At 39.0% G+C, this 20,583-nt stretch overlaps 1 protein-coding gene across 1 annotated transcript in view; it reads right to left on the bottom strand.

Moving 5' to 3' along the window:
• Nucleotides 1-210: 210 nt before the first annotated feature.
• Nucleotides 211-20,583, bottom strand: part of gbe1b (glucan (1,4-alpha-), branching enzyme 1b) — a 76,137-nt gene continuing 55,764 nt past the window's right edge. Inside the window, exons 15-16 of the mRNA XM_055012182.1 lie at nucleotides 12,247-12,364; nucleotides 211-2,310 (exon numbers count right to left, since the gene is read on the bottom strand). Of these exons, the coding sequence (XP_054868157.1) occupies nucleotides 2,248-2,310; nucleotides 12,247-12,364 (181 nt within the window). The 3' untranslated portion in view covers nucleotides 211-2,247. The remainder of the gene's footprint in view (nucleotides 2,311-12,246; nucleotides 12,365-20,583) is intronic.

Genomic DNA, 20,583 nt, shown 5'->3' with positions numbered 1-20,583 from the left:
TTTACAGACAGGTGAAAATCCAAAATGACATTTAAAATTTGAATTTTGTATCAAGAACAGAGTACCATCACAGTACATTCTGGGGGATGTTAAAAGCCAGAAAGACAGAATCCGTAGTCAGACAGCACGTTCACTTCATCCACATTCTTGTGGCTCGACAGACACTGATTTATTATCATTAGTAATAATGAAAGAAATATTCTGAAACGGTTGCAGTGTATCAGACATCAGCTTTACTTTTGAGAACAAATACAGACAATTCATTTTGGCAGCCAAAAAATGACAATGACATCGGGTCAGATGAGGGATGATTAAACACTCCAATTCAGTCTCAGCACCTCGTTGCATAAAATGTAAGCATCCTCTCTGTGCTTTTCGAGAGGTGGAGAAAGGCATTTTTGAACGCTTTGGTGTTGCACAAAAATAAATGACATGTTCTTGATACTTTTGGCTAAACACAGAAGAATGGTCCTGAATATGAATGCGTTTTCTTCAGCTGCAGGGGAGGCAGATCAAAACCTGCCATATGCTACAATACATGGCTTAAATGCCTGAGAATCTGCACTAATGCAGTGGGTGTGGATCACAGAATTACAGTATCCGTGGCAGTAAATCAAGGAATTTGCTTTTATCTGAGATGCCCAGAATCACGTCTTGTTTCACTTCTATCAGGCTTGCTTTGATAACACGTGCAGAGAATACTTAAAAATGTCCAAAAGACACCCATTCATATGGCAACAAGGGACTGTTAGAACGAGGATGGAAGCAACAACAGCAAAAAAAAAACCCCACAACACACAGGCTGGAAGCAGACCAATTATCACAGTGATTTGCAAAACATAATATTTTATGACATTTTGCGATCGAGTGAGTTCACAGTCACCTATCATCAGTGATATTTCTCGGTTCGTACACATTTTAGCTAATCAATAAGCTTCTCACATAACAGCGATAGGGAACTGAAGACGAGCGTTGCAGCTGCTCTTTGAGACGTTCAATCATCAAGTGTGTGTTGAGACAAAAAAAAGTCGCAAAAGTCAGAACTAATTGGAAGAGGCACATGTCGTTCTCTGTGTGAATTTAGGCGCTTTCTGGTGTTTTTCCGGAATAATCCCAGGGGGAATGCGACAGTACCTAATGAACACGGTGCACATACATCACAGTGTCTTTAAGTAGTCTAGTCTGTGAGTCATACCTGTAATACTGTCTTCTCCCACACAAAAGGAAGTGCTGATCATCAGTGTCAACTTAGTGTTGTAGTAGGATTTTGCAGTGTGGAGAGTTTAGGAAAATTCACAACAAACTATTTTAATGTGATCTACTGCAGGGGAAAACTGCATTACTCTATGCAAAGAGGGGGAAAATGGTGTAATTCAGCTAAAATGTTGCTTGTGCATAATGCGGCACACTGTGAACAATCCAAATTAGGTGATTTTATCACTGCTTTAGCTGCAAATTACTGGCTTAATAACTGAGCCATAAATAACCACTTAAATGCTCCCAGTAGCTGCATAAATTCAAACATTACAACACAACTGTTTTAGACACTCATTAAAAGTATAATCATTCAAACCAGTTTATTACTGTGTGCAAATTGCAATATATTTTTATATGTACAATGTCCCACAATGCAAATTAACAAAGGCAGATCTCCAGTGATTAAGTACCTGGACGTTTTGATTTTCAAGTGCTGGTAATACTGTAAATCCCTCTGTGTCTTTGACACTATAATATTAGTTCTATTTAAATACAAAATAATTAAATCAAGTAGAATATACTCATTATATCTCACATATTGAAATATTCATATTTTACTTATTTATTTATGTATTTATTATGTTTGAATAAATGAATACTGGCTGTATTGCTTCACTCTGCTACAGTCGTCGGTCATGTATTTCAGATGACATGCCAAATGCAGCAGAGCCTATAAATGGCTGCTGGCTAGTGGTGGATGGACTCGGCAGGGTTTTGAGTTTTAGCATCTAGCTGCTGGTTAGGTTGGACGCTTCCCAAATGGACCAATCTGCAGTAAATGGGGTTACACAGCGTCTAAGGTTGCAGATGGTATTTGAAAGCACACAAGCCTACAATGCTTTTTTTCCCCCATTTAAAAACAGACTTGAAGACAAAAAGTAGGTTTGGGTGGTGTGCAAGGTTGACACTTTAAGATGAAGGTGATTGTTAACACTCAGTTTGAATTTGGAATCCATTCTCAATCCTGGTCTCTGTGGAGACAATCATCCTCTAATAACAGTAATCTATCTCCTCGTTGGCCAGGACAATAGCTGTTCTGCAGGGGATGTAGACCTGAGAGAAAAAGAGAAAGAGAGACAAAGGCAGGGAAGAAAGAGGGGAGAAAAGTGAGATGACAATTCAGGATTAATGATGTTAATAAGATCACCAATTCTGGAGATTACGGAATCTTCAGGTCTATCCTTTTTTTCTTAGAAGTGAGACATGCAGGCACCTGGTGCTGCATTAATGATCAAGCATGGTTGCTTCTCGCAATCAAGGTCGACATGACGGCTAAACAAAGAGGAGAAGGAAGAAAAAAACCCCAGTGAAGACGAAGATGGGAGGTGTATTTAGACGGTTATTCACATCTGAGCAGAAAAATAGCTCTTAAGAGGAGACAAACACCACAGCCTTGATCGAAGACAACCGTCAAGGTTAGAGAGGTATAATCAAAGTGTGACAGAGTTGAAGCTTCATCAGGACCTCTGGGTGGCACTAGAGTCAGCATGTTAGCAGAGAGGAGAGGTCTTAAACTGCTTAGCTTGTGCCCATAAACTGTGTGGTAGCATTTCATTCTAGGCTTCAGGCTGTAGGAGAATAAGCATCCTGGTGTTGTTGGTCCTGTAAAATTCTTAATCCGTGCCTTAAATCGTCTAAAATTCACATCATTAATATTATATTCTATTCATATCTTGCGCATTCAAGTGAACCATCCACAAACGAGCAGTCTTGCCCTAATTTCCATTTCTGAACTCTCTAATCAATGCAATAACTGCATGTTTCATCATCTCCACATATTGGCTATGCATCAACTGTAAATTTAGGATTCTGTGAAGATACTATCTGCCAGTGGGTATAGGCTGATCAAAAATAATCTCCAAGTTCAGTGGACTGAAGAAAAAAACACATCAGCGAAAAAGAAGCACACGAAAGGGAGCAAAAAAAACCAATCAAACAATTAAAAAAAACAGAAAGAACAGAGTGTGTAAATGTCAGAATTCCTATTTATATACGGCACAAAAATCTTAGTGAGGATGCTAGTTGGGAGTGGTGTAGCTAATACAGTCTTTGATCAATTCTTTTGATATTCACAGTGTCATTTGGAGGCAAGGAGCCACCGTGTAGCATTAGTCATTTCAGATTTATGCCAAAGGAAAAGCCAAGCAGACATAAATGATGCTATATTTCCCAACAGAAAACTAAAAAAGCAGGCAGTGCTGTAAACAATTCAATCACCCCCTGAACTCTTCAAGCCGCCCCTCGGCATCAGTGGATCTGAGCTCACTGTGGATGTGTTTCTTTGGCAACAGTTTGTCACCGAGGGAGTCGAGCAGCCCAGCGCTGAAACACTGACACAGACATTGGTGACTAATTAAACAGTCACAGTGGGAGAGTCTCCGTGCAGAAGCACCGCACAGAGAAGGAAAGGCAGAATGAATCACTGCACCTGTTTAGACAAATCTACCACTGTGCCTAACCTGGAATATGTCAACAGCTTTTATTTCCACCAAACAGATAGCAATAGTGACAAATTGTAAATGAATCTGTGAACAAAGAACAGCAGATACTCTCGAGTGTTGGCACAGCAATTAGTTGAAGACATTCTAATTAACATATTAAGCCTCACAACATCAGACACATGCATGCATAACTGTGACCAACCTGTACAATGCAGACTAGACACAGTTTAAAAAGGCGTCAGATATTTCCCTTTGTGTATGTATAGCATACGTGAGTCAGACATTTTCTAAGCCGATACAGGACCAGAGGGTCACATTTCTGTATATCGAGCCAAGCCAAAATAAAATGAATTCAACTGTATTTGCACAGCTGCGCCCAGAGAACTTTTAGAGGTGACATAAATGTCAGTGGAAAAGTACAACTGAACTGAAATCTGACACCTGCTTGTGAAAGTTGAAAATGTTTCAGCACAAAAGCTCAAAATCTGATTTGTGAAAACTGAGAATTACATTTACTGGTTTTAAATGGTAAAACCAGGGCTGAAAAATTAAGCAAAAACTGCAGTTCCTTGAGTGGCCACTTGAGGCTGGCTCAAAATGCAAGTAGATTTTCATAAATATCCATGTTATAAAGTGGAACCTACACAGCAGAAATAAACATGTTTACAGCCTGGTTCAAGAATTGTTGTGGTCTTTTTTTTAGCTAATTTCCCCATTCATGACAACAGAACGTGGGGATTCATTTGTTTATAACTAACCCACTTAAATTGTTTGAAGGTTTAAATTTATGCAAAATTAAAGGCACGGCTGCTTTCAGTGACATCATAGGACAAAGCCCACGGCCCAGAGATGTTTGCATAACTCAGTTTAAGACACCTATAGGTGATGCTGTAGAGGGTTTGTCCATTGTCATCTGTAGTCTGTTAGTTTACAGCTAATGTGCACATAGATGTTTCACTGCCATCAATAGAGCCACCATAATGGTGTAGGAAATCTACACCTCCGAATGCATGCATGTCTATCAAGGCAGTAGGTCGACCCGCAATTCAAACCAATGATCACAACTTGCAGATTTCTTTTTTTAAATCCGATAGCTTCACTTAAGGTATCGACAGCCAGTGTTGGTGTTGTGTTCATGGTAACCGAAGAAAAGGGCTCCTTCATGTGATGCAACAAGTTCAACCCATTCAGAGGAGTAAAATATTGTAACCTATGAAATTTTATTCCCTGATGTTTGGTTGAGTAGAACAGCCAAAAAGAATCATAAAAGTCTGGCATTTTCAGACTGGATATGGCATCTATGTACAGTCAGTGTATTTTGTTATAAAATATGCAAAAATAACGTGAGCAGAAAATTTGTTTTGTGAGCAAGACAGTCAGTTAGTAGTTAGCAGCCGGCGTTACATACACAGGGCTGGTAGCGGAAGTAGTCAGTTCTGGAAATTCAATGGTTACTCAACAATAAGGCACATCTTCACTGATCACCCTGATGATCTTCATCTCTTTTGACTTTACAGCTCTGGCTTCCTTATGAATCATCAATCCATAGGTCGCACATCTAGACATTCAATAGTGATATGGATTTCTCAGGTATAATGTCAGATATAAATTTTGTCATGCACAAGTTTTTGAAAAGGCACCAAACAACAATACTGGTGTTTAGAATCGGATGGTGTTTGTCTGAGTATGTCCACAAAGGCTGTGCTGCTTTCTGATTAGTCATATGGAGTAGGTGTTTACCACTTCACTGACGCTCATAAACACCATTTCATATCTAGACAACAGCTTAGTGCTAGCAGTCAGATCCAGCAGCAGTTTCTGCACAACAGAACGCAATCTAACAATTTATTCCAAGTGCTAATATCACGAGTGCAAAACAAAACGAGATGAGAATGAAGACAGTTTGTTTGTCAAATGGTGTACTATGAGAAAGTTAGCCAGCGCTGTTTGTCCTTTTCCTGACTTCTTTTGTCTAAAGGATGTTCTTGTATTGCCTCGTATCATGGTCACATGTGAGAATTCAGATTTTGTACTCCCTTGAAGAGCAGAGTCCAGCCTTTGGGCTGATACTCAATCTGATCAATGTTCAAACACGCTGATAAAGGATTCATGAGGTGCTTCGCAGGAATATATCATCCACTCTGGCTCCAGACCCCAGCTGCTAGCGAGAGTACTGCCTGACTATCTGTGCACTTTAAGTCTCCAGACATGTTCCTGCTTGGCTCCATTACTTACTTAACACGTATCAACTCCCTGTAAGCACTTCTGCACACGCAGGTTGTACTTTAGGCAAAACCAAGGATCGGACTGGGTAACAACACAAACCTGACTCTGAGCTGAAGACTTTATTAAAGGATTCTGTCTGCTTCTGTTTGAAACCTGAGATTTATTTTAGTCGGCCATAATTCTCAGTGGAGATGTGAACGCTGTACTAAAACTTTTCTGAAAGGCTGTTGTATCAGTGTGAGTGCTTCACATATCAACTCCTTATTTATTGAATATTTTTTATGAGATTTCGGGTAATAATCATTCACAAAGCTGGCATGACTAATGATTCCACACCGTAACAAAATGAACTTCAACATTAAGCCCCTGCAAAATTGAAAAACTTTGTTCAAGTTAGTTCATTGTGCTGAATTCTAGTTGAGTGTCATTCTGAAGTTGACATAAAAATTTATGCTGCAAACAATCCCAAAAGATAAGCTTGAAAGTATCACTTTAGAAGAATTAGATGTCTGGATGATGTGATCTGCCTCATGCACTTTCAATTTATGCTCACAATTACTAATAAATGCAAGCTTAAACACTATGGATTTATTCATATTGTTTATGTGCATATGATTTATTTGTGCATGTAAAAGTGTAAGACAGGTCTTCTCCATCCTGTCACAGTTTTACTCTGCTAGTTCTCACTTCCTTATCAGCGTCAGGCCTTAGATCTCACTGATGACAATGTACGCCTTTTGATCATTTGTCGCGATCTCGCTACGTTTCTCTCACTTTCTTTCCCTTCCTCACTTCAGCTTAATTTCTTTTTGTGAAACTGTCAAAGGAGACAACCTCTCTGATGCATGTGAAGTTTATCAAAAGGTTTTGAAGCAGCTAATTACTCATCTGCGTTTCTTGGCATTAAATTTTTTGACATCGTAACACTCAAACAAAACTGTACATGCGACATGTATCACAGGAGGGGAACCCAAAATAAGTTTCCTCACTTGGGGAATTTTAGTCACTGACAATTTAAGTTTTTGTCTCGCTAAAAGAATAAATTGTAATCGTTCACCAGCGGTAGATCTAGTTCTTGATGTATGAGATTCTCGTAACAGACTCTGCTGAGGATATCAAGCTGTCAGTTCACTCAGATGAAGACAGTTTCAGCTTTTTAAAAAAAAAAAAAAAAAAACACATAAAGAGAAAAGCGCATTTTATATCTTTTGATTTTTAAAATTCAAACATGCACTTTCTTGATACAACCAGGCATAAAATTAAACAAAGCCAAGTTCTGATTCTTCTGTTACGACTAACAAACCCCACTTGACAATCAAACAAAATGACACAAAAAACAACATTGTAAATGTGTCACATCAAACACTTAAAGCACTTTAAAATAGGGCAGTTTTAGGAATTTACGAATAAACCTTGTTAAGATAAGTTCATACAAAAAGAAAAACACCAAAAATAAAATTATTTGATATTTGGTGTGAGCACGATTTGACTTTACAACATCATTTTCACAAGCTTCCCTTGCACACTTTTTTTCCTATGTACTTTAATGTGCCACAGTTCTTCTGTGGACTCCCTCAGTTGTTTCTGTCTCTTCATGAAATCCCACACTGACTTCATGAGGTTGAGATCAGAGCTCTGTCGGACCCAAAACATCTCCTGCAGGACTTTATTCCTCTAGTCTGAAGAAAGCTCCCGACAACTCTGAATATGACTCCTTGCTTGTATTGTGTGATGGATAAGAATGCAAGCATGAAGGTGATGATTAATTCTAACTAAATCTCCAACTCCATTTGCTCTACTGCAGCCCCAAACCTGTTAGGACCCTTCACCATCCTTCACTGTTGCCTGCAGGCGCTCCTCATTCCAGTCAGTTCTAGCCATTCGGTGGACAAACTGCTTTCTGCTGTTACAGCCACATATTTCAGTTTGCCATTTTTCTGCATCCCACATCTTGTGTTTCTGTGCACAGGTGAGCGAGTTCCTTGGCATTGTTTCCATATCAGAGGAAGGGCTTTTTGGCTGCACGTCTTCCCTAAATATCACTTCTAACCAGACTTCTCTGCACTGTAGCTGGGTGAACCAGAATCTCACAGTTCTTGTTGCCAGTTGTGAGTTGATGATGGTGCTGCACATGTTCCAGTTTTGAAGGGAAGTCAGCTTAATGTGTCCTTCGCCTGCTGCACTCAGTTTACTTGGCTGAGCTCTAGGATTCGGGTCCTCACTCTCGCCTGTTTCTTTGTGCTTCTGCGGGAGAGCTTGGACAGCCCATCTGGAAATGCTATGCTGACTCTTGCCAGGAGTTTTAAATGTCATTTCCGCAGCAACCTCGCCTTTTTAGTATAGCTTTATCTCACCCCATTCCATCCCCTCCTGCACAGACATTTTAGTCTCAGTAATTGAGTTTGGTTCAGTCCACATATTATGTTATTGTTCATAGCCCCTGTTAGATATTACTGATGAATCATGCACTGGGGTTATGTGCCTAAAAAAGTTTCATCTGAAAGGTGCTCTGTTACTTTGTGACATGTAGATATCTTGATTCTATTTGACTAAAATGTCCAACAAATGTTTTATGCAACAAATGCATAAAGCATTGACACAGTACTATATGATGACTGATTATAATTATAATTTATTTCATGTAACAGTATTATATTAGCTGTTTGGAGTATTTCGATATATTGTATTTTACTATCTTTTTAATAATTGCTGTTACTTTAAATACCCTCAAGCCAATGCTAAGTATTGGAATTTGATTTAGAACTATACACTGACATGCCAATTCCCCCCACATTAGAGCTGGGTTCTGCTCGAGGTTTTTTTCCCTGTTAAAAGGGTGTTTTCCTTGCCACTGTCGCCTTTTGGCTTGCTCTGGGGGTCAGGCATATGGGTTCTGTAAAGTGTCTCGAGACAATTTGACTGTAATTGGCGCTATATAAATAAAATTGAATTGAATTGAATTGAATTAGCAACAAACACAAAGGCAGATTGTTTTATTTTACGCACAAATCAAGTCAAGTAGAGACTGAGAAACTTATGAACCTCTTATAACAACTCCATTATTATTGTCCTCCCATAATATGGCATCCAAAGGTTATTCTTATGAGTGCCCTAAAGCTGATCAAAGTAAATGCCTTATTATCTAATAATAAGCCACAAGTTTTCACTTATAGTCTCTTTTCCAGATATGTGTAACACATGCAGCATACATGTTTGCTATAAGGAGAATGTTCAGTCTAACCAGTTAAGTAATTACAACCATATTAGTAGCATTCTCTTGCATACTCTGATCACCATCTGTGTCGCTCCTAACAGGTTCTATGTTGCTCTTATTTTTGGTTTCTTTGTGTTGAAGAGGTGGGGGCATTTTATTTTTCTTTTTTGATTTATTTTTTTTTAACAATTAAAATGACACGACTATAAGGACTGAAGAGGTGTCAGATGACAAGAGTCCACGATCAGATTTGTAAACACGGGGCACTACAGTTACACGGTGTTCACCACAGCCAAACCGACGCTCTCGACTCTGCTGGCTTCATCCAATTATGTGCATCCACAGTCTAAGGTGTGATGCGCTCTTGGAGGATATGAGAGTTTATTATCACTCAGTAACGAGGAAGCCGGAGAACTGACAGACCCATTAAAAAGACAGACGAAACGAAGTTTGTGCAGACTTTGAAAGCAAAAGTTGTTAAATAAAACATGGACGGTGTGGGCACCTTTCACAGCCCCCGCAGACGATCTTGTCTGATTATCCTTGTCATAACCAGGTAGGTGTGAGGAGGAGGAGGAGGAGAAACAGCATCTTTATGCAAGACCACAGTTCTAATGTGCAATCTCTACCAAGAAGTCTTGAAAGGAGACGCAGTATGTGCCACTTGCCTCCTTCCTCCCTTCTTGCCGACTCCGTTCCTCTCATTTCCTTTTATTCCCCATTAATACACCACGGTGCCAAAATTAGCAGATGACTTGCTAACTAAACTTCACATTTTGGCCGAGAGGGACATGGGTGAAGCAGTGGTGTTTGAATTAATCAGAGTTAGAAAAGATTTAAGAGATTGTGGAATTTGTGTCCTCAACTGATGAAACCTAAGCTAATACGACGGAGGATCACTGTCTGCATGAAAGAGGAAGAGGCTTTTTAACAGGGGTCGACAGAATCTTAAATAACGCTGAATTGATGCTCTTAATAGGAGTGTGAGCTCTGCGAAACACATTTTTGATGCATTAAAGTGCTCCGTCCAACTCTTAATATAGAGTAATATCCTCTATCCATTAACTGCAACACTTTCAGTATTGATCTGCGGAGGTTCAAGTTGAGTTCAGAAAAACAAACACCTCATCAGGTGCTGTGTCAACTCCGGTACAACCTGAAAGATACTGCCTCAAGATGTTTATTAATTTACGAAACAAACTCAACAACCACAGAAAGGAGATGATAACTGTGTAGACCACTTCACGGACATCATTGTCCTCATGTATTAATTGGATTCATTAACATAAGATCCAACACACGCAATCAGCCGTGTGTGTGTGTGTGTGTTTGTGTATCTGTGGTGATCCTCAGTAATTCATCTCTGACCTTATTTATAAACATCTTATTGGTTTTCAGCATTTTAATCAAGAAAAAAAATCACATCAGAAAGAAAAAAAATAAAGGAGGCAAACATGAGGAAGATCCTCAAGCACTCTGCTTAAAATGCATATCAGTGTTTCCCTCTATATTTCAAGGACAGACCCATTTCATGACATTAGCCTTAAGCAGTCTTCATGATGGAAGCCTGGCGGTTCTTTCTCCCAGATACATTTCTTTTCCTCCCCTCCATGACGCCATGCAAGCTTAAGAGGCATGCACATCAAAAGGTAAGTTCTAACGCTATGAATAATGCACATTGTTTGCTGGAGCATCTGAAAGAGCTGTAGGTATCCCATTCACATAATGCTCGATGACTCCAGGATAACAGCCAGAGCAAAACGCAAAGATGTGAAATATGATATTCACAAACAAAACCTGACACTAAGGAGACCGCAAACAATGATACCATCTCCTGATAGAAGAATCCTTTTTTAAAAAAATAAAATATAGTCACATTTGATCACTTTCTTGATTTTGCATTAAAAGGTAATCACATTAATGAAGAAAACACTAAATTATAGTGCAGCCGTTAAGCTGAGAGTCCCAGACCAGGGAGATGGTGGCTTTTTGCCAGAACAAGCAGCCTTCTTTCATGCCAACACACTTAAACCTAATTAGAATGGTATTAAAAGATCCTCTTGCTACAAACTCCATTTCAGGCTAATTAAACTAATTTGTGGAATCAAACATGGAAAATAAAAAGGACAAAACATTAATACACTGGCAGCTATTTCATCACATTTTGTATCTGCTGCAAGCGGTTACAAAATGTCCTTGTAAAAAATTACAACCTTATACTCATGTAAAACCACAAACATGCACCTGATTAATGCATATCAGCTGAATACATACATGTTAGAGAAACTTTACATGTTCTAAAGGTTGCTGCAATAAACATAAAACATTGTGCGCCAGTTTTCTTCCACTTATGATCCCACAGGAATGAGTATTTAATCCACCAAGGTATATATTATGTTAAACTTTACAATGCGTAATAGAGGGGCAGAAATACACTAGTAACTCCGATGATTGCAATGTTAAACTACCACACTTTTTATGTTTAACAAATCTGCTCCCTAAATCTACAGAATAGAAGACCACAGGATTGCAGCTCTACATTGATGCAAAATACTTTTGTAGAAGCTACTACAAATGAAATAAATGGATGTTTTATAATATATTTTTATCCTAATAGGAAATGATGAACAAGTGACTTGCAATGCTACAGGCAAAATAAATTTGGAAACAACAAAGAGAAAGAAAAATATTTGTCCAAAGTTTTAATCCTTCATTATTTCTGGAGCTGTCTTATCACCACCCACAACTTCTTTTGATGTTTTTCAGCTGTGAGCAACTCCTCCATTAGCCCTACATATGTGCATTGCATTGTGGGACAATAGTGTCCATCAACAGCAGCACTCGACAATCATTTAGTATGCATGCTGACATTTTTGAGTGCGCTTAATTTTGTCACTTCCCCATTGTGGATGTACAACAACCTCTAGAATTAGTATGCAGAAAGGGACGGCGATACAGCACAGGCTCTTAGAAAAGTGGTCCAGAGACCAGAACTCGACTACAACAGCCCTGGATTCACAATTGAAGCATGCTTGAAATCTATGGCTCAATGACATTCAACAAAAGACGACCTTTGATGAGTCAAAAGTGTGATGTTGAAATATTTACCAGGATGGAGTTGGAGCGGCCGTTGAAGGGCTGTGCCTCTGTGAAGAACTCTGTGCCATGGTCCAGCCGTCCGTGACCCCCATACTGAACCATGTCTGAATCCAGCTTGATTTTGTATCTGACAAAGATTGAGGTAAAGGCACAATAGCAGTGGGAAACTGGCTTATGAGATCGAAGACATGAGAAAGCGCTGGAGAAGGTTTTATCAGCAGTGCTTTTGCGTTGCAGACTCGGTTTTAGCGGCGCTCAGCTGGTTTATACTCATTGAAATCCTCACATCCATCAGCATGCATCTCCACCTCAGAGCGCTGTGAAGTGACAGTGCGGCGCCCAAACAGACAAAGAGAATGCTGCCTGAAATTAGCATAAATAGAAAAGTGATTCAGCCATGGCCCAACCATCCAGCCTGCCTGTCTGTCTAATTTATCTAATTCACTGCATAAATAACAAGTTTAATCAAAAAAGTGATCCAAATGAGTGACACCAGATACACACACAAAAGATTATAAAGATTATTCTCTCCTCCTCCAGGACTTGTTCACATTTTCTTGTTTAACAACTTGACAAGGGGAAAAGACTTATTCATGTCAAATATTGAGCAAATCACTACAAACTGATCTGAATAATGTACAATAGATGACTGCAAAGGCATTCATCCTCTTAAAGTTACCAGAGAGCATCTATATGTTTAGATGTGATTACAGCCAAACACATCTATTTTGTATTATAATTGGCATTGAGTCTTTATTTGTTAATCATTAAAAAAAGTCCACTCTGATTCAAAGTTATCAAACAGATTCTGACAAAAAGGGTTTAGAAGTGCGGTCTGTTACTGCACACAGTAAGTTAAATAGTAAAAAACAAACATGTAAATATCTTTAATTATGCATAGGAAACCTGTATGTTACAGCTTTATATGAGGATGATTGAATATTAACACTATCCTCCTTTCTGTCACTTTTTGTTCAATCTCTCCACTGTGTTTCCATACAAAGATGCTCACACATTAAAGAGCTGACTGATGGCAGTCTCTATAATCAGGTTCTTATGAAATATGTGTGTTCAAGATGGAAAGACCCGGCATGAAACATAATATGTAAATCATCCCATATGCCCCAGTGAGGGCATACGGAATGCGAATATGTTCACCTTTTAATGAAAGTGCATGATCACTTCAATTACACAAAGAATTATGCTCTTCAAATGGAAATCTAGAACACTGTGTAATGTGACAGGTAAATTGTAAGGAAAGCGCTCAACAAACTCTGTCTGCGGAAACTATTTTCAAGGGAAACTTTTAGACAAATTTTTGCTTTCTTAACTGCTTGACATAAGCACGGTTTCCCATCCTGTTGCGTGGCAAAAAAACAGAAAGGATGGGTGTCAGCATAAGTTACAAGGCTGTTATTAATGTCAGAGAAAGTGTTTGAGACACTTTAAAAGCCAGATTTAAAACGCAAGAAAGTGCACTTTGACAAGAATGTACATAAATATATATATTTCTTATCTGAAAATGTGCCCGCAGGGAAACTTTAGCCTTGTCCGTGCTAGTCTCCCAGGGTCGGTGGCTGTACGGATAGGTACAGTAACTAACACCAGGAGAGAGGGGCAGACATGCAAACAACCTCCTAATTGGCTGGCTGAATAATCACCTTATTTTCCCATAGGCGACATTCTGGAGTGTGATCCTCAAACGCTGCCTCACTCTGCCCTAGAACTGAGGAAATTCTGCTTTTGCTGCCTGCTTGTCTTCTTTGATAGTGATGATTAAAAAGAAGTTCTGGTCTGTGCATTGTTTCTGCTGAGGAGGAAGATCCCCTCCTCCACTACGGCGGTTTATTGACAGAACAAACTCATTTTACCGTAGAGGTTTTCACTATACCTACTGGAAGAATATGCTAATACTCTCCCAGGCGTTACAATGCTCCTAGGGAACTATACAATGTGATTTCAAAGCTTCCTTCTTCTCATGCAAATAATAAAAATCCTTACATAAACTAATTCTAACAGTGCACACAAAATGTTTGGTAACTGTAAATATTCCAATATCATGTTTCAGAACTGATTTAAAGTGCTACACTGATCTTTCCTGGATTCTGTGAACACCGTGTGTCGGTCTGTGGCACAGGCTGTGCTGGAAATGAGGCGTAGTTACAGTAATTCACAGTTCCCTGGCAAACTTCTCTGCAAGGAAGTGAGGACCAGCACAAATTGGTAGTTGGAGGCTTTGAGCGATTACGTCTTTGTTAGTGGTTACAGACGGCTGCAACAACAGCTTGCAGTTCAGCTGTAAAGTATTGTAATCGATAGAGCCTTTGTGAATAAAGGGGAAGATTAAAGAACACAATCAATTTTGCCCAATGAGCAGAAAGATACGATTCCAGGCCGAAGCTTGATGATTAGAGTCACTGATGACCTGAAAACAATCATGCCATGACCACGATTGCAGACCAAGCCACCACTTAGTTTCTCCATCAGCTTGTCATTTTTTCCCCCCAGGCTTTATGAAAGTAATAGCAGCCTGGGTAAACAAGACCTGAGTGAGATGTGTGCACATCTGAAGAATGTGGCACGGCCTTGTAAGCATTCTAAATACCGGACGGAGCCTTTTCAGCGTTAACTTTAGCTTCTGTTCAGATGTTGTAAGTTACATCAAAGTGGAAGAAATGGCAGAAGTGGTTTCTGCTAGTAAAAGAATAAGAGAGGGGTCAAGCCAACCAGCAGCAACTGTTGCAAAGTCAGACCTTTAAAGAGTATTCATTTCTAACGAATAGAAATAAATATTTTTAAATAAAATCCATCATCATGCATGACACCTAAACATACCTTTTAGCGGCTTTCAGTGACAGTTTTGCTCTATTACTTTGTTGTATTCATTCCTTTGTTTCATTTTTAGGGCATCCAGAATGACCTTTAATATGGTGATGAACATTCTTTGATTTCTGAAATAATTATTATGTACAAACTAACAATGTGCAGATAGAAATTTGTGCACGATTGTGGCTCCAGAGGGCTCTGCAGCCATGCAATGTTGAACTTGAAACAAGAGCAGTCAAATGACCAGACACATTTTAAACAAGCTGCCAAGCCACTCAAAATGTATGATCATTAGCGATAAAATACAAGTTGTAAATATCCATTACAGTTAATAGACTGAATTTTTGGAGTGACTTTGACCGACTGTGCTACACTTACCAGAGCTTTTTTGCAGAGTTTTCCTGCATAATGAGGATTATTACCTATATTTCTGTATTTCTTTTCTCAATTAGTTTTAGAAGACAGATTTTATTGATGGAATGTGAGTCTGAGTGCCCCATTAAAACTACGATAACACTTTTAATGATGCATAGGGATTGACTGATATAGGTTTTTTTAAGGTCAATACTGATGCGGATTATTGGTAATCAAGAAAGGACATTAACCGATATCTGGATCCAATATACACCAAATTTAATGTTTTAGGAGCACATGATAGCACAGCATCTGTCATTCATAACTAGGCTTCTTCATTAATAAGCCATAACTGAATATGTAAAAGAGAAACAGGAGTGATTATAATAGGACGCTCTTCTCTGTTTATGTGTGGGATCAACTGAGATTAATCAGTTTGTCTCCTTCTGTTCTTCTCTATTTTCATAATCTTTCACTGTTCTGTCACTTTTATTGCTCACTAAGGTCCAAATCTTACAGCATTATTAATTACTGCTTTAGTGTAATTAATGGCTGCCTTCCAATTTAACCGTTAGCTTAGCCTTAGCCACTTTGAGAGAAGCTAATTTCTTGGTTCGTGGCAACGGCTTGAGTTTCTTGTTCAGTTTTTGCAGAGTGACATTTCTGAGTCAACAGACTGACGACAGACAGAGAGAGGAGGCCGCATCATTTCATTTTTCAGTAATCTGTAGATGAAAATACTAATACCGATAATCACAACAATGCCAAATATCGGCCATGATAATCAGCCAGGCCGATAATCGTTATATCCCTAGTGATGTAGTTCACAAGTAAAGCATGTTATGTCATCTTTGGGCATGCTGAGCTCCAGATTACTAGTTGTGAACCCACTAACTGCTTGATTTACAGCGTATCTGCCATATTTACACACTAGCTGCTAAAGGGGTGCGATGGGATGCAAATTGGGCCGTAGTTTATTTTACCTACAAATAAAGCTGTACATAATTTGGCCAAATGGTTGCCGTGTTCACAGCCTGTCTGATTATCTCAGTGCTTGTGCTTCTTGCCTCATCAGACTGTTAATAACGGCAGGCTGCTTCCAGAACTCAGGAATTACTTCACCGAGTACAATGCTATTATAATCGAGAGAAACGATGGCCAAAACTACAAAAATAACACCTGAGAATTGAATTTTCCTTTAATGCCCAAAATAAAGCAGCTCCTCTATTTGTCTACAGCATTTGATAAAATTTGGAATCGCAGATTAAGCCTCTGAAGTGATGACGATGTCTGTGGATGATATCTGATCAAGTAACACCTTAATGGAATACCAGGCAGAGGAAAGAAAAGTAGTCCATCTTTATTTATCTCACAGCATGCTGCAGAGGGTGGTGCTAGCAAAAACTGATGCATATTTTCCTTTTTCACACACCTTATCTGGAACATTCCAGATAACATCAGAGTACCTTGCTTTCACCTATGCACAGCAGCGTGTATTTTGATCTAAATTCCAGTTAGTTAGTGTCACTACACTTGTAGCTGAATTATTCCAAATGGCAATCCAAGAACAGCTCAGACAGAAAAGGAGAATGATGACCTGACACAATTGCAACTGCCTATTGGCACAGTGTAAATCAAAGACCAATCTGCCCTGACAGGTACAGCTTTCATGACGGGATCCAACTGGGATTTCAAATACTCTAACCAGCCAGATAAAGACCACTGCCTGAAGAATGTGTCCACCACGAGTCAGAGGGAAAAATAATAAAAAACACTGATGGTTTGAGTGCCTGTCTAAAAGCTGACGTTGACTGCATTTTAATGGCCAACGCTTTTGGGTGAGGTGCTTGGCTTTACCGTCTCTCCTGCTTCTCATGGAGAGAGAGAGAGGGGAAAAAAACATATTAAAAAGAGGACAATGAGAAGCAACAGAGAAGCCTGTCTAAAAATATGAAGAGGCCAAACAGTCAGTGAGCATCCACCTAACTGGTACTGAGAAATAACTATACTGCAGTTGAGTTGTTAAGACGGCAGGATTGCAGTTTTACATTATATTCCAGAGACTGAAACCACAGCAGTTATTTAGTTGTAACGCTTCTGCACTGTGGCAACTGTGGATTCCTTCCACAGCTATATTGACAACTATTTTTCTATCTTTAATTAAGCACTGAGGAGCTATGCAGAACTAGTGACACCTCTTCAAACAGCACTGCCACGAAACAACGTTGTGCTTATTTTTTAATTGCATAATAAATGAATTATGGAAGGAGCATGAAGAGAAAACACTCGAAGATCCATCTAAGCAACATGAAGGCATCCAACATGTGACAAAGGGCAACAAAAGGTAAGTTAATGGTGTTTTTTACTTGAGAGGGAGACCCTCTGATATAATATGGTGCTTGCCACATTGCCAAAGGAAATGACACCCCATATTGGATCAATTTTCAGCGGTGCACAGCATGGTCAGCCGCATCTAGCTATTATTTCCAGATAGAGCAGTGGTGTGGGGGTTCCACTGTGACATCCCTGACCCTCACACAGGTAGAATAAAGTTTAAGTATATGACAGCTGAGTGTAATGAAAAAGCACTTTTGGACTCTCTGAGCTTGTCTTGTTTACCTCCTCTGCCTCTGAGTGGCACTTTCATCTGTCTTCCCCCCTAATTGGATCCTCTGCACACATTCCCATCGGAGGATCTGCATCTCTTCATACACACGGCACATTTACCTTCCTCACACACACACAGCACATTTGCCTTTATGTGTTTACCGCCTCTCTGTATAATGACAGCCAGAGCTTTGCCCTCACATTTATTTGCATTTCCTCTCAACCCACCCAGTGTCTGAGGCCTCTCCTTAAACATCAAAAGAAGCACCAGGAGGAAAAGATGTGGTTCCATCTAAATGAAAATAAACCCTCAAAAACGATGTTACAGACACCGTGCAGCAAGGCTATTAGTGCTTTGCCCAAGATTCACCCCACCAAGGCAGAGCCAAAACCACGAGGCAGAATGTACAATTATTGCACATCAAACAAGCTTACAATTAACACACAATGCTAAAAGATGAAGACTTTCTTCTATTGGTATTTAAATCAGCAATTAAACTTGATTATTGTTTTGTCTCACTATTCACATTAAATATCACAATGACTGCAAAAAAAAATGTCCTGTTTGGGGATTTTTATCCATTGTAATAATCAATACTATAACTATAAAATGTAATTGGCAATAATGTAATAATCAGGAATACTGCAATAAAATTCACATTGAAATGATTTTGCTTGTCAATGGAACTGATTCAGATGTTATCATCTTTAGTTATTCTCCTACTTATGGGCCTGTAGGGAGGTACTTCAAGAGGTCTCCTATGTTATCAGGGTTACCCTGTGTTTCTCAATTATCATAACAGACGATTACATGGAGAAGTTCCCTACTGGAACCTGTATAAGGGGATGATGATAATAAGCTGATAATGTGTGAATTGGGTGGTTAATATAATAATTTCTTCTGATTCTGTTTTCATTTCTGATATTCCATGATTTTAATATTTCAATGATTAGCCAGAGGCAACCAGTTATCCATCTAAACAAAACAAAACAAAAAAAAACAAATGTAGTGGAATAACTCCAGTTTAATACCCTCTTCGTCAGCCATTCGAATCATCACAATCTGATACGCATTTGAACTGTCGGCATCCAGAGGAAACTACCAAACCTGGTCTGCTTTTCGACCCACCACCACATTGTTTAAGTCATAGCTGAAAAAGCAAACCAGCGTCCCGCCCAGCCAGGAAAACCGCCGGTGTGAGCGACGCCGGGCCCCATAAGGGATTGATGTCCGTTATAATAAATACAAATCTGTCAGCTTCCTGTCCCCCTTCACATGCCTGATCATTAAGCCGGCTGTAATCACAACTGTGGGACTCATTAAATTCCTGACAGCCAATGCCGCTAAAGAGAATGCTTTCTGAATCACTGGGCTCTGCTATTATTCCTCTCTAATACCATAACAACACTACTATAAACAACTGACTCATATTCCTCTCAACACTGACTGCTAAAATTATATCACAGAAAGTAGCAGCTTGAGAGAGAACACTGCTATTAAAGCTGTGGGTCTTTACAAGTAACCTTTACTTTTTAACAAGTCTGACAGTGTTTGGATCCCTGAACCACTTCTCAGTCCAGAATCTTCTTAAAGGTGAATTTTGTCATTCTCAATGCCGTAATAAAATGAATGTATAAGTGGGAGTTGTATTTACAGCGATGTCAAGCCTTCAACTCCACAACAGCCAGTAGTGAAGATTATAGGTGAGGTCTGTGGATGTAAACCTACTTCTGACATACACATAAACAGATGATTATTAAACTCGTGCAGAATATATGCTTTTGAAAGAGTATTTTAAATGTATGCCCAATGTTGGAGATCTGACACACTGGTAATTTCATATGTTGTAGCAAGTCTGTGCAAATAACAATCGACTCATTACACTTTATACCTACACAATTTTGTTATGAAACGCACATTTTCCTCTTTTGCTTATACCGTTTCTACTTAGGACATATTTTTTTACTTTAGTTTATATATTTCGTACTTTTCATATTTCTATGACTTTGAATAAGAGCAACTGTAACGTAAGCAATTTCCCCTTGGGAATGAATAAAGTATTTCTGACTCCGATTCTTGGATATTTTACAGTTGTTAGTTAACACCTGTAGGGTAAACAAGTTTTCAAGCGGAGGAGGTAGTTGAGGGATTTATTACTCCTGAGAGTTGATGGGATAAAATTGCAACTTTTCTGACATACATTGATGCTGGCAAAATTGACACACTGGTGTATTCTGAAGCACTCATTTGCATGTCCTTAAGAAATTCTTTTTTAGCTTTTGTAAAATTTTCATATCCATCAACTGTGTAAAATTCACAGGGGATATATGAGTGGAGACGTCTGACCAATGTTTTGCTGTTTTTTGTTTTTTTTTTGTCTTTTGTTGAACACAGATTACTGCCAGTCAAACCCTCAGCTCCATGAAGCTGGTAAATACAGCTGATCTGACTGGAATGTGTTGTGGATTTTTTGACTTTTTGAAAATTTAAAAGATAACCAGAGTTGACAAGATTTATCCACTGTGTAAAATTAATGTTTGTCCCAAGCAGATGTTGAC

The sequence above is a fragment of the Amphiprion ocellaris genome, chromosome 7, assembly GCF_022539595.1.
Source record: "Amphiprion ocellaris isolate individual 3 ecotype Okinawa chromosome 7, ASM2253959v1, whole genome shotgun sequence".
Taxonomy (NCBI): domain Eukaryota; kingdom Metazoa; phylum Chordata; class Actinopteri; family Pomacentridae; genus Amphiprion; species Amphiprion ocellaris.
Note: the sequence above shows the minus strand (reverse complement) of the source record. Positions and strands in the feature narration are given on the sequence as shown.